Genomic DNA, 14264 nt, shown 5'->3' with positions numbered 1-14264 from the left:
GGTAGAGAGGGTGGGACAGACACTGAATGGAAGTATGGGGGAATGGGCTGACATTGAATGGAAGGCGGGTGAGGGGAACAGATATTGGAAGAAAGTGGGGAGGAGAAAGAAAAAAGGGCACATGCTGGATTGGGGGAAGAGGATAGAATTGGATACTGGAAGGGGTGAGGGAAAAGTTGGCAAGGTAGACACAATGAAAGAGAGAAATTGAGGATTGAATAGTAAGAAAGAATTTAGACAAAGGCAGAAAATAAATTGAGAAGGAAGACCAGGGAAGAACAGGAGGAAGGCAGTGGAGAGAGAGATGCCAGTGCAGTGGTGAAGGGGAGGAGACAGATACCAGACCTAGGAGGAGGAGGAAGGAGACAGATACCAAATCTGAGAGGAGGAGAGAGAGAGAGATGCTAAAATCTGCTGGGAGGGAAGGAGGGAGAGATGGAAAGGAAGAAGACAGATGCCACACCATGGGGGGAGCAGAGAGAAGTAGATGGATGCTACCCCAACGGGAGAGGGAGAGATGGAAGGGAAAGGCAAACAGTTTCTGGAAGAGGCATAGAAAGAAAGCAGATGCCATATGGAAGAGGCAGAGAGAGGACAGACAGTGGATGGAAGAAAGAGAATGATGAGAAGATGAGGAAAGCAGAAACCAGACAACAAAGGAAAAAAATATATATATTTTATTTATTTTTGCTGTAGGATAAAGTATTATTGTAGTTACATTGATAATTGTTTATTAATAGAAAATGGAAATAAGGTGAACCTGTTTATTGGACTAATTTTAATACATTTTTTTACTAATTCAGAGACCATAATTCCTTTCCTCAGGTCAGGACAAGATACTGTAATAGTAATATGGTTTACTGACCTGAAGAAAGAGGTTTTAGCCTCTGAAAGCTAATTGAGAAATGTATTAGTCCAATAAAATGATAGGCACTAAATTTTCGTGCCACATGCCTCCTACCCAAATGCAAAATATAAATTGGTGGGCTTCCCAAAGCCCTGCCAGCTGAAAATCATTCCTCTAGGAAGGAAGGGGGGATTTGTTCAGAGATGTTTGGAGGTTGCATAGAAGAAAAACGGTGCACTGGTAAGGTAATCTTTGTTGTTTGTTTTGAATTTTAAAATAAAAGAAATAAAGTGGAAATAAAGAAGTAAATAAGAAAATGGGTAAATAAATGGGGGAGGGGCAGGGGTGGGGCACAGTGGGGAGGGGAGGGGTTAGGTGGGGCAGGGGGCAGGGGCGGGATGGGGCAGGGGGCCTAGTGGACTTGTGTACCTAGGGGCCCTTGAGAAATTAATCCTGCCCTGACTAGAATGCTCCTCTTGTGGGGTTCTGCTATACTAAAATTATTCTAGACTCTTTGATTTTAACCTCTAAGTTACATAAAGTCACATGGTTAATGTGCTAGTTCATTTGTAAATGGAGAAATAAAGGTCAACACGTATATTGTAGGTGATACCTATTTATTGCATTAACGTAATACATTTGTGGCTAGCTTCCAGGACACTTGGCGAGATGCCATAAGCACAGTGAGTCAGAATAAAGAAATCTTTATTTTTATTCTGTATTGTGGTGCAGTTCATTTTTTCTGTTTTAATTGTGCAAGTGACATGGTGCATAGGGCTGCTTTTTTATTTTTATTTTAAGCCTAGGAATCTGTAATCTATTCCTTCCATCTTTATATGGATCTCAGGGCTCTTGCTCTGACAATTTGTAAAGGCTGAGTCAGCCCACAGGTACCAGATGTCCGGGGAAATTTGGACATGTCCTTTTTTAAGAGGACTATGCCCAGATGGACTTTCCAAAACCAAGCAGAGAGGAAAATTATTGGCTAAAAAGGCATCTACAAACAATTGCGTCTTGAGTAATTTTCTAAACATGACCTTTTCACTACAGTTTTGTATTTGGCCTACAAGGGAGTTCCATATTTTAACTCCTGCACAGCATAAAGTCATTTTGCCAGTCTCAACAAGCCTTGGGTTAACATTCGTCTTCAGTAGAGCTAAATTCTCAGAACGTAGCGATCTATTTAGTGTACAGCTAAGCATATTATTTTTAAACAATTTTGGTATGTTTCCATACAAGAATTGATGGCAAATCATTACTGCTTTATATTGTATTCTGAAGGTGACTGGTAGCCAATGCAGTTGTTGAAGTTGTGGCGAAATGTGATCATATTTTGCCTATCCCATTATCAATCTTGCTGCTGCATTTTGTATATCCTCCAATGCCCTACACCTTGCTTTTGTTATGCCAAGGTACAGGGCATTGCAGTTAGACGTCCTTTACAGAATCTGCCCCTGAATGTCCAGCAAGGATCATAGTTTGAAACCTCAAAGATTACATGCTGAGTAGGAGAACGTGTTCTAGCAGACCAGGGCATAGGAGCATACTAAGCCACTGTCTTCTATGCTGCCTGCAGAATATTGCTCCAGTGGCCAAGGAACAAGCAATACAATACAGCTCAAGGAGCCGAGTTGAGAACTGGGAGGTGGTTGCAGAGTTTTACCAAGAGCAAATAGGGGGAGCAAGGATTCAGTAATTACCGTATATACTTGAATATAGACTGAGATTTTTGTGCAAAAAAAATGGCCCAAAAATGGGGGTCTTGGTTTATATTTGGGTCGCCGCTTACCCGCCCCCCTCCTGAAACTCTTTGCAGGCCTCTGCCGGGCCTGCCATGAGACCTGCTGGTTCAGCGGTGGCTGGGACAGGAGGGATCCCATCTGCCACCTGTCCCAGCCCGATTCTAATTATTTTTATCTCCTTCTCGCATCTCCCGTGTACCTTAAGTATCCCCTGTGGTCCAGCGGTGAATCGCAGCAGGAACGACCTTCCTTCGCTCCTGCCCGCGAAGAACCGCTAGCTATTTGGCTGTTAATGTAGCTGGGTTTAAAAAAAAAATGGTTTGGATAAATTAATGGCAAGAAATACTCTATCAACCATTATTAAGATAGACTGGGGAAAGCCACTGTCTATTCCTGGGGTTAAATAGCATGGAATCTTGTTACTTTTTGGTACTCTGCCAAGAACTTGTGATCTAGATTGTTCATTTTTGGAAACAGGATACTGGGCTAGACAGATCTTTGGTTTGACCTAGTTGGGCAACTCGTAAGTTCTTACATACAGCATAAATATCCATTTTAGATGACTAAACATCTAAAATTTCAAAAGGTCAAAATGGACACATGTGTGTATATGTTGATACATACTTAATTGTTCATTCTGTGGAATAGCAACATAAATGGGTTTTTAAAAAGCATTTTTGAAACATAAATGTTTATTTTACCAAACCTGTCTCAGAGGTTTGTAAATGTATCTGAATTCAAGAAAGCTTGGGACAAGTACATTGGATCCCTAAGGGAGAAGGAAGGGATAGTAGATGGCAAGGATAGGCAGACTAGATACGCTATATGGGGGCCGATATTCAGACCTCAGAGGGAGGTCAGTGCTGAGGTCAGATATTCAATGCTGGGCTGGTTCCAATGACTGTCATTGAATATACGATCTATTTTTGGCTGGGTTTAAAATTAGCATTTATTTTTGTTGTTTAGAATTGGCTTAACTAACTAAGGGCTCCTTTTACGAAGGCGCACTAGCAGTTTTAGCATGCGCTTAGCGTGCGCTAAACTGCCATGCGCGCTACACGCTAACGCCTCCATAGAGCTTGCGTTAGTATTTTTCAAGTAGTGCGGGGTTAGTGAGCGCTAATCTTCAGCACACGCTAAAAACTCTAGAGCACCTTCGTAAAAGGAGCCCTAAGTTAGAGTGGCACGACTTGGCTGCTAAACTTGACTGGTTAGCACTTAAAGTCAGCAGCTCTCATGCAATATAGCGAGCTAAGTTTATGTCTCTGAGGGCTGACTTGTGTCTACACCACTGAGGCTACTGAAGATTATATCCTGCATGCAGATTGTAGCTGCACTGTTTGTAAAGGTGTAGCTGTGCTGTTCGTAATTACACATTGAGCGCTGAGCACATGTGCAATAAAGGAAGTTGCAGTAATCTAAGTAAGGGAGCAGAACCGCTTGCATAACTGTCCTAAAGCTATCCTTGCTTAGAAAAAATATAATTGCTCTTAGTTGCCTCAGTCTATAGAAAAATTTCTTGACTAAGGAGTTAATCTGATTGACAAAAGTAAGGTCTGAATCTATGATAAGCCTAGTGTTTTCAACGTTCTTTCGACCTTGAGTTTTTCTATTATTAGCATTAATTCTGTATGTGGCAATGAATTGTAATTACCAAACCACAGCACCTTAGTCTACAATTTGTTAAGCTTGAGAAAGTTCTTCATCCACATATTCAGATCTTCAATAGTCTTCCCTATCTATAATATATAGTATCCTTGAATCATTGGTTGCCAGTAGAGGCTAGGGGGCTCATAATAAAAAAAAAAAAAACAAAACATTAAAGTGGCCTAAATCGGTACTTGGATGATCAAAAAAACAGATCGTCAAAGCTGGTTTTTAGACATATCTAAAACCAGCTTAGGCCTTTACCCTGCTTCTGAACGCCTAGAGCAAAAAGAGGCATTTTTGGAGAAGGGGAAAGGGCTCTCCTGCTGCGATCGCAAATTCCCCCCCCCCAACAAAACTGTGATTGCCTGCAGGAGGGATCCCAAGAATTCCTGCCGGCATCCCCCACCCCCAGAACCCCAAACTGGCAGGCAGGATCCTGCCGGAAGGCAATCCCCCCCCCTGTGAATATTGGTTTGCCCAGGTGCCTAAGGTCTCTCCAATGCACTGAGAAGGGGCAGGCCCACCATTCCGAGGATGGCGGGCCTGCCGGCCAACTTACAGGTTAGTGGGGGGGAGGGTCTGGGGTATGGGAGGGTTGGGGTAGTGGGGTGTGTTCAGGGTGTGTTCATGGGATTTGTGGGGGTGGGGGCTGCATCTTTGGCAGGAGGGCTTGGGATCCCTCCTGCCGGATCGCGGTTTTGTCAGGGGGGGGGGAATCACGATCGTGGCAGTCTGAGCGAGTAGATAACTGAACATGGAGGTAGGCCATTCTCAAAAAAAACCCTCATTTTGGACGTTTTTTTTTTTTTTTTTTTTGAGAATGGACATTTCCCTGCTGCCAACTTCAGCGTCTAGTGACTTAGGCCAAAAGGGGACTTAGATGTTGTATTTTTTTTTTATTATGCCCCTGCACGTGTTTTCCAAGTTTTTTTTAGCATGTGCTAAATTGGCTACCGCTCCTTAGTAAAAGGACTACTATGATGGGAAAGAATAAATAGTAATAATCTTTAAAATGTAATATATCTCCAGGAATAATGTAAATAGGACTTAAATGACTTTGATTGTACTGCATGTTCTTTTGTGGCTTGCATTTGCTATAAATGGCAGACTGGATAGGCTGTATAGTCTTTCTGCCGTCATTTCCTGTGTTTCCATGTTTCAGTTACTTATGCATAAACCTTGAAGCTTATCTACTTCTTATCATACCTGACAACTTTGATTTTTGTACAATATAACATTCTTCTATCCTTTATATGCTGAGTACTAAACTTGGAGGGTACATATGTTTGTCTTTATTAAATACTTCTTTCTTCTTAGTTACACCATTCACAGCTTTAAATTAGTGTTACAAGTGTGGTGCTAAATGTCTTCATCGTGACTATGATGAGTAAATTTGTAAGTGTCAGACTGACTGATATATATTGAGTATTAGGAATGGAATGATGCTGCATCTTGAAGACTTTAATCTTATTTTCCTTTTATAATGATTTCTTTTCCACTTTGTTTCATTTTAGATTCTTGCCTTTGCTAAGAAGACTGTTCCAGCTACAGTGGAAGCTTGCAGTAAATGCTGTGCATGGCGTGGTTAAGATTTCAGCCTCTCAATTCTGCCTTTCTCCACTTTGGATTGATTACATTTGTACTGTTTTTGCAAGGTTTGCACGTATGTGCTGGTGTAACTGGAGGTTCCGCTAGTACAGTACAAAACAACTCATGCTCAGGATCTTCTGCCTGCAAAGAGGGTGTTATTTTGCCAATATGGTATCCAGAAAACCCATCCCTGGGGGACAAAATCGCCAGAGTTATTGTTTATTTTGTGGCAATGATTTACATGTTTCTTGGAGTGTCGATCATTGCAGATCGTTTTATGGCATCCATAGAAGTCATCACATCACAGGAGAAAGAAATCACAATAAGAAAGGTGAATGGAGAGACCACCACAACCACTATTCGGGTATGGAATGAAACGGTCTCCAATCTGACCCTCATGGCGCTTGGTTCTTCTGCTCCGGAAATTCTTTTGTCGTTAATTGAGGTGTGTGGCCATGGATTTGCAGCTGGAGAGTTAGGACCTTCAACCATTGTTGGTAGTGCAGCTTTCAATATGTTCATTATTATAGCAATTTGTGTGTCTGTAATTCCTGATGGGGAAACCAGGAGGATCAAACATCTAAGAGTGTTCTTCGTCACAGCTGCATGGAGCATCTTTGCTTATATCTGGTTGTACATGATTTTGGCTGTCTTTTCTCCAGGTGTAGTTCAAGTTTGGGAAGGCTTACTCACTCTCTTCTTCTTCCCTATCTGTGTTTTTCTGGCATGGGTGGCAGATAGGCGACTTCTTTTTTATAAGTATATGCACAAGAAGTATCGCACAGACAAGCATAGAGGAATTATGATTGAGACAGAGGGTGAGCACCCTAAGGGGATTGAAATGGATGGCAAGTTGATGAATTCTCATTTCCTGGATGGAAGTTTGGTAAATATGGAAGGAAAAGAGGTGGATGAGTCTCGCAGAGAAATGATCAGAATCCTCAAAGATCTGAAACAGAAACATCCAGAAAAAGACTTGGACCAGTTAGTAGAGATGGCCAACTACTATGCTTTGTCTCACCAACAAAAAAGCAGAGCCTTTTACCGCATCCAGGCTACCAGAATGATGACTGGTGCAGGCAATATTTTAAAGAAGCATGCAGCTGAGCAAGCTAAGAAGAGCTCCAGTATGAATGAGGTACGAATAGATGAACCTGAAGAGTTTATGTCTAAAATTTATTTTGACCCATGCTCCTACCAGTGTCTTGAGAACTGTGGAGCTGTTCTGCTTACCGTAGTGAGGAAAGGTGGTGACATATCTCAGACACTTTATGTTGACTATAAAACAGAGGATGGCTCAGCCAATGCTGGGGCTGATTATGAGTTTACAGAGGGGACAGTGGTCTTCAAATCTGGGGAAACCCAAAAGGAGTTCTCAGTTGGAATCATTGATGATGACATTTTTGAGGAGGATGAGCATTTCTTTGTGCGACTTAATAATGTACGAATAGCTGAGTCCCAGCAGCTATTAGATCTTAACAATCTACAGTACCCTAAAGCAATTTTGGCCTCTCCTTCCATTGCTACAGTGACCATTTTGGATGATGACCATGCAGGCATCTTTACGTTTGAGTGTGATATTATTCATACCAGTGAAAGCATTGGTGTGATGGAAGTGAAGGTTTTAAGGACATCAGGGGCTCGAGGCACAGTCATAATCCCCTTTAGGACAGTTGAAGGGACAGCAAAAGGAGGTGGAGAGGATTTTGAAGATGCTTATGGAGAGCTGGAATTCAAGAACGATGAAACTGTGTAAGTAAAAATTATTTTTTTCATTTGAACATTGTGCTTACCAAGTCCACCTTCCTTGCATGTAGTGAAAAGCAATAAGAAATTACAGGGGGGGGGGTCATCTTATATACTTTCCCTTCTGTTTATAACCCCTGCAAGTCTAGGGTCATTCACAGCAGCTGCTTTTCTGCTGTGTGGCAAACTGGGAGCACATTTTCAGGGAAATAACATAGAGACTTAGAGATTAGCACTCTCAGAGTTTAAGGTTCCAAATAAGGACTGGTAAAACTGAGAAGCTCATTTGCTCTACCCCTTCGCTTCCAGTAACTTAGTCCAAAACTTTTACTTAAATCTTTGAAGATCAAATCAATATTGATGCAATTAGCAGAGTACAAAAATGGAGCAAGAGATACAGTTTCCTTCTATTGGAACCTCCCTAAGTCAAGAGAGCCCCTCTCATTCATCTCACAAATAACTTATGGACTTGGATATGATCATATGTGCAGCACAAGCATGGAGTCTTGCTCTCTTTGTCCCAGACCATAGGGATGCCTGCTGAATCCTCTTATTTTCCCAGACCAGAACTCCATTTTTCTGCAGGATTCTGTTACTCCTCCTCTAAACAACCCTTCAGTGATTTACCGCTCCTTATGGTGGAATGGCATAGCTAGCAAAAGACCAGAATACCTTTGGAGCAGGTGTTTTATACCTTCTAGAAATTTTATGTATCCACCTTTATGTCACAGGTCAGGAGAGCCTTCCTGTATTCTAGAAATTGTAAGGACATAAACAGGTCACCATAATATACTAGTATAGCCACTAGAGGTCTCTGTCAACTGAGCAAGGCAGAACCCTAGGAGGATGAGCATTTCTTTGTGCGACTTAATAATGTACGAATAGCTGAGTCCCAGCAGCTATTAGATCTTAACAATCTACAGTACCCTAAAGCAATTTTGGCCTCTCCTTCCATTGCTACAGTGACCATTTTGGATGATGACCTTGCAGGCATCTTTACGTTTGAGTGTGATGTTCATTTTAAATCCCTATAGAAGGGCTCGCACATCTCACAAATCTACAACAGTGAATCCATTGTCCTATTAAAAAAATTCAATGAACAGAAGTTCTGGAAAAGGGACAAAACCTAAGATCCTGTGTTCGACATGTAGTATGCGCCTTTATAGTTGTTGATGCGAGTAACTGGATTTCAATTAACTAAATAATACTGTTGTTTATGCAAATATTCTTATAATAAGCTGAAGATGTGGTTGCTCCTTTGTCCTCCAGTGACCATTTACCTTGATATACAGATTCTGTGTTATAAACTGACAGTGCAACATTCTACAATCACCTCAATTAAAAAAAATAATCCTGTTGTGACAATTCTATAAATTGGCACCAAGATTTAAGCGCCTCAATGCCATATCTTAGTGCCAGGAGGCCAATATAGAATACTAGCGAACATCCGCATTGGCATGCCTAAGGTGGGTGCCAACAGTTACACCAAGTCAAAGGCAGTTGTAATTGTTAACGCCTAATGGTGTCCTGAAGTGTGTGTAACTTATAACACTGTAAGTTGCACACGTATTCCAGAAATTCACCTTTGACCCACTCATGTTTATGTCCCATTGTACTTATGCACTAAGTGATGGTCGTGCATTTGTTAAGGAATGATGCCTAGTTCTTATGTGTGTAATTGACAACTAGTGGTGCCAGCCATGCATATAAGTGCTACTTTTCTATAATTTACATGCACAATTGGTGCATGTCTTTAGGCGCTAATTTATAGAATCACTTTTCACCATTTTACAGTATGAATAAGCAAGAATTCCAGTAGCAGCCCATTTACTCTATGTCATAGCAGGAGCTAGCCATAGTGGGCCTGGATGGGTCGTGACCCCGTACTTTATCATCTCCAGTCAGCAGCAGTGGCAAACGCCAATGAGAGGAGAATGGGAGGCAGAGTCAAAATGAGAGGAGAATGAGAGGCGGGGGGGAGGGGGGGAGTCAATTTTTGCACTGTCTAGTGCCCTCCCATGGTAGCTTAGGGTCCCACCAAAAATCAGTTCTGGCATTGGTACATACAAAGGCGCAGTGATGATTCTGAGTTACAGCTTTCTATGATGGGTTGTTGAGTGTATGCGAAGGCCTTTGTTCTGCAATCTGAATCTTATTGTCCGTAATCCACAAAAGAAAATTAAAGTCTTTGAAGTAAAATAAGGGTTCTGAAACATAATGCTTTTAAACCAAGTGAAGAATTTATACTGCCTCCAAATCAAAACGGTTATCTTATGTTTAACCTGTCCAAAACCTGCTTTGGTACATAATAGTTGTATAAAATACATGGCCTACTGAGTATGGTAAAAGTAACTTTTACCATATACACTGAGGGCTCCTTTTACTAAGGTGCATTAGCGTTTTTAGCATGCACTAAAGATTAGCATATGCTAACCACACGCTAAACAAAAAAAACTAACGCATGCTCTATGGAGGCGTTAGCATTTAGCGTGTGCGGTATTGTAGCGCGCGCTAAAACCACTAGCGCACCTTAGTAAAAGGAGCCCTGAGTTGCGTGTTTTATTCAACTCTCTTTTATACCTCCTTTTTTTTCTGGGATTGTGCCTCTATTTATTGTATGTTCAACACCTGATTTGTAAAATTAGCTGCCAAGTAATGAGCTTGGATGTGTCATAAAGAACAGAACAGTAAGAGGTCAATATTAAGCAACACAGCAGCTATTTAACATTGGCAGAACAATTCTATATCAAGACACCTGATTGGAGCCTATTTTATAAAAAGTCATATGTCTACATACTTTTATATAATACTAGCCTAACTGGGTATACGCTCGTATGTACCTAACAAACATGAGCACTTACACCATACCATATTATTAGGAACTAATTATTACCGTATTTTCGCGGATATAACGCGCGCGTTATACGTGTTTTTACGTACCGCGCATACCCCTCGCGCGTTATATGCCTGAGCGCGGTATACAAAAGTTTTAAAACATAGTTCCCACCCCGCCCGACGCCCGATTCACCCCCCCAGCAGGACCGCTCGCACCCCCACCCCGAACGACCGCTCGCACGCGCTCCCACCCGCACCCGCATCCACGATCGGAGCAAGAGGGAGCCCAAGCCCTCTTGCCCGGCCGACTCCCCGACGTCCGATACATCCCCCCCCCCCGGCAGGACCACTCGCACCCCCACCCCGAAGGACCGCCGACTTCCCGACAATATCGGGCCAGAAGGGAGCCCAAACCCTCCTGGCCACGGCGACTCCCTAACCCCACCCCGCACTACATTACGGGCAGGAGGGATCCCAGGCCCTCCTGCCCTCGACGCAAACCCCCCTCCCCCCCAACGACCGCCCCCCCCAAGACCCTCCGACCGCCCCCCAGCCGACCCGCGATCCCCCTGGTGACCCCCACGACCCCCCCACCCCCCTTCCCCGTACCTTTGGTAGTTGGCCGGACAGACGGGAGCCAAACCCGCCTGTCCGGCAGGCAGCCAACGAAGGAATGAGGCCGGATTGGCCCATCCGTCCTAAAGCTCCGCCTACTGGTGGGGCCTAAGGCGCGTGGGCCAATCAGAATAGGCCCTGGAGCCTTAGGTCCCACCTGGGGGCGCGGCCTGAGGCACATGGGCCCAACCCGACCATGTGCCTCAGGCCGCGCCCCCAGGTGGGACCTAAGGCTCCAGGGCCTATTCTGATTGGCCCACGCGCCTTAGGCCCCACCAGTAGGCGGAGCTTTAGGATGGATGGGCCAATCCGGCCTCATTCCTTCGTTGGCTGCCTGCCGGACAGGCGGGTTTGGCTCCCGTCTGTCCGACCAACTATCAAAGGTACGGGGAAGGGGGGTGGGGGGGTCGTGGGGGTCGCCAGGGGGGTCGCGGGTCGGCTGGGGGGGCGGTCGGAGGTTCTTGGGGGGGCGGTCGTTGGGGGGGAGGGGGGTTTGCGTCGAGGGCAGGAGAGCCTGGGATCCCTCCTGCCCGTAATGTAGTGCGGGGTGGGGTTAGGGGGTCACCGTGGCCAGGAGGGTTTGGGCTCCCTTCTGGCCCAACTACCAAAGGTACGGGGTGGGGGGGGTCGTGGGGGTCGCCAGGGGGGTCGCGGGTCGGCTGGGGGGGCGGTCGGAGGTTCTTGGGGGGGGCGGTCGTTGGGGGGAGGGGGGTTTGCGTCGAGGGCAGGAGGGCCTGGGATCCCTCCTGCCCGTAATGTAGTGCGGGGTGGGGTTAGGGGCTCGCCGTGGCCAGGAGGATTTGGGCTCCCTCCTGGCCCGATATTGTTGGGGAGTCGGCGGTCCTTCGGGGGGAGGGATGTATCGGACGTCGGGGGGGGGGCATCAGGCTTTCAGGATGGGGACAGACCTTCAAGGGGGGACAGTGCACGGAAGTCAGGGGGGGTAAACAGAGAGTCGGGACAGCGCACAGAAAGTCAGGGCGGGCGAAAGGAGCGTCGGGCAGCATGCGCGGTATACCCGTGAGCGCGGTATACCAAAGTTTTTGTACATATCATCGTGATTTCTGCGCGCTATACCCGTGTGCGCGTTTTACACAGGTGCGCGTTATATCCGCGAAAATACGGTAGATAAGAACACAAAAATATTCAAAATGGGTCGGAACAATGGCCCATCTAACCCAATATCATAAGAACAGCCTTATTGGGTCAGACCAATGGTCCATCCAGTAACCTGTTCTCATGGTGGCCAATCCAGGTCACTAGTACCTGGCAAAAACCCAAAGAGTAGAACTATTCCATGCTACCGGTACAGGGCAAGCAGTGGCTTCCCCCATGTCTTTCTCAATAACAGACACTAAGGACATTGTCCTCCAGGAAATTGTCCAAACCTTTCTTGAAACCAGCAATGCTTTCCAGAGCTTAACTATTTTCCGAGTGAAAAAATATTTCCTCCTATTGGTTTTAAAAGTATTTCCCTGTATCTTCATTGAGTGTCCATAGTCTGAAATTTTGACGGAGTGAAAAATTGATCCACTTGTACCCGTTCTACACCACTCAGGATTTTGTAGACTTCAATCATATCTCCCCTCAGCCGTCTCTTTTTTCCAAGCTGAAGAGCCCTAACCTTTTTAGTATTTCCTCATACGAGAGAGGTTCCATCCTCTTTATCATCTTGGTCACTCTTCTTTGAACCTATTCTACTGATAAGGAGACCAGAACCTTTTATTGAGATAAGAAGACCAGAATTGAACGCAATACTCCAAATGAGGTCGCTCCATTGAGCGATACAGAGGCATTATGTCTTGTTAACCATTCCTTTTTTAATAATTCCTACATTCCTGTTTGCTTTTTTGGCCGCTGCCACACATTGGGTGGACTCTTGCATCCAGTAACTGTGATTTGGGTTATTCTTCTCAATGTGCATCACTTTGCATTTGTCCACATTAAATTTAATCTACCACTTGGATGCCCAATCTTCTAATTTCCTAAGATCTGCCAGCAATTTTTCACAATCTGCATGTGTTTTAACAGCTTTGAACAGTTTAGTGTCATCTGCAAATTTAATCACCTCACTTGTTGTTCCAATTTCAAGATCATTTATAAATAAGTTAAATAACACCGGTCCCAGTACAGACCCTTGCGGCACTCCACTGTTTACTCTCCTCCATTGAGAAAAATGACCATTTAACCCTACTCTCTGTTTTATATCCGATAACCAATTCCTAATCGACAACTGAAGTTTGCCACCTATCTCATGACTCTTTAATTTTCTCAGGAGCCTCTCATGAAGAACTTTATCAAAAGCTTTCTGAAAATCTAGATACACTATGTCAACTAGCCCACCTTTATCCACCACATGTCCATTCAACCTTCAAAGAAGTCAAGCAGATTGGTGAGGCAAGATCTCTCTTGGCTGAACCCATACTGACTCTGTCGTATTAAATCATGTTTGTCTATGTGTTTCACAATTTTATTTTTTATAATTGTTTCCACCATTTTGCCTGGCACTGAAGCAGGCTTACCGATCTGTAATTTCCCAGATCTCCCCTGGAACCCTTTTTAAAAAATCAGCGTGACATTGACAACCTTCGAATCTTCAGGTACTACAGATGATTTTAGTGACAGGTTACAGATCACTAACAGCAGGTCAGCAATTTCATGTTTGAGTTCTTTTAGTACCTTGGGATGTATAACATCCAGTCCAGGTGATTTATCACTTTTTAACTTGTCGATTTGGCTTAGTACATCTTCCAAATTTACTGAGATTTCTTTCAGTTCCACTGCATCATCACCCTTGAAAACCATTTCTAGTTCAGGTAGATCTTACATTTTCTTCCATAAAGACCGAAGCAAAGAATTCATTTAGTCTCTCCTTTATGTCCTTATCCTCCCTGAGCACCCCTTTTGCTCCTTGATCATCCAACGGTCCCACCGATTACCTCACAGGTTTTCTGCTTCTGATGTACCTAAAAAAAATTGAGTTTTTGCCTCTTTTCGCAAGTTTCTCCTCATATTCTTTCTTAGCTATCTTTACCAGTGCTTTGCATCTAACTTGCCAGTGCTTGTGTCTCTTCTTATTTTCTTCATTCAGATCCTTTTACCATTCTTTAAAGGATTTTTGATGGAGTAAAGAAATAGATCCACTTGTACCGGTTCCACACCACTCAGGATTTTGTAGACTTCAATCTTATCTCACCTCAGCCATCTCTTTTCCAAGCTGATGAGCCCTAACCTTTTTA

At 44.0% G+C, this 14264-nt stretch overlaps 1 protein-coding gene across 11 annotated transcripts in view; it reads left to right on the top strand.

The window, feature by feature from the left end:
* Window positions 1-14264, top strand: part of SLC8A3 (solute carrier family 8 member A3) — a 502626-nt gene that overhangs the window by 90165 nt on the left and 398197 nt on the right. For 10 of the 11 annotated variants that reach the window (XM_033952915.1, XM_033952912.1, XM_033952918.1 and 7 more), the window contains exon 2: window positions 5754-7581. The exons of the other annotated variant lie outside the window; for it this stretch is intronic. In XM_033952915.1, coding sequence (XP_033808806.1) covers window positions 5807-7581 — 1775 coding nt within the window. In that variant the 5' untranslated portion in view covers window positions 5754-5806. The remainder of the gene's footprint in view (window positions 1-5753; window positions 7582-14264) is intronic. 11 annotated transcript variants of the gene reach the window in all.

This window comes from Geotrypetes seraphini, chromosome 7, assembly GCF_902459505.1.
Source record: "Geotrypetes seraphini chromosome 7, aGeoSer1.1, whole genome shotgun sequence".
NCBI classification, from domain to species: Eukaryota; Metazoa; Chordata; class Amphibia; order Gymnophiona; family Dermophiidae; genus Geotrypetes; species Geotrypetes seraphini.
This window is presented reverse-complemented; position numbering and strand designations above follow the sequence as displayed.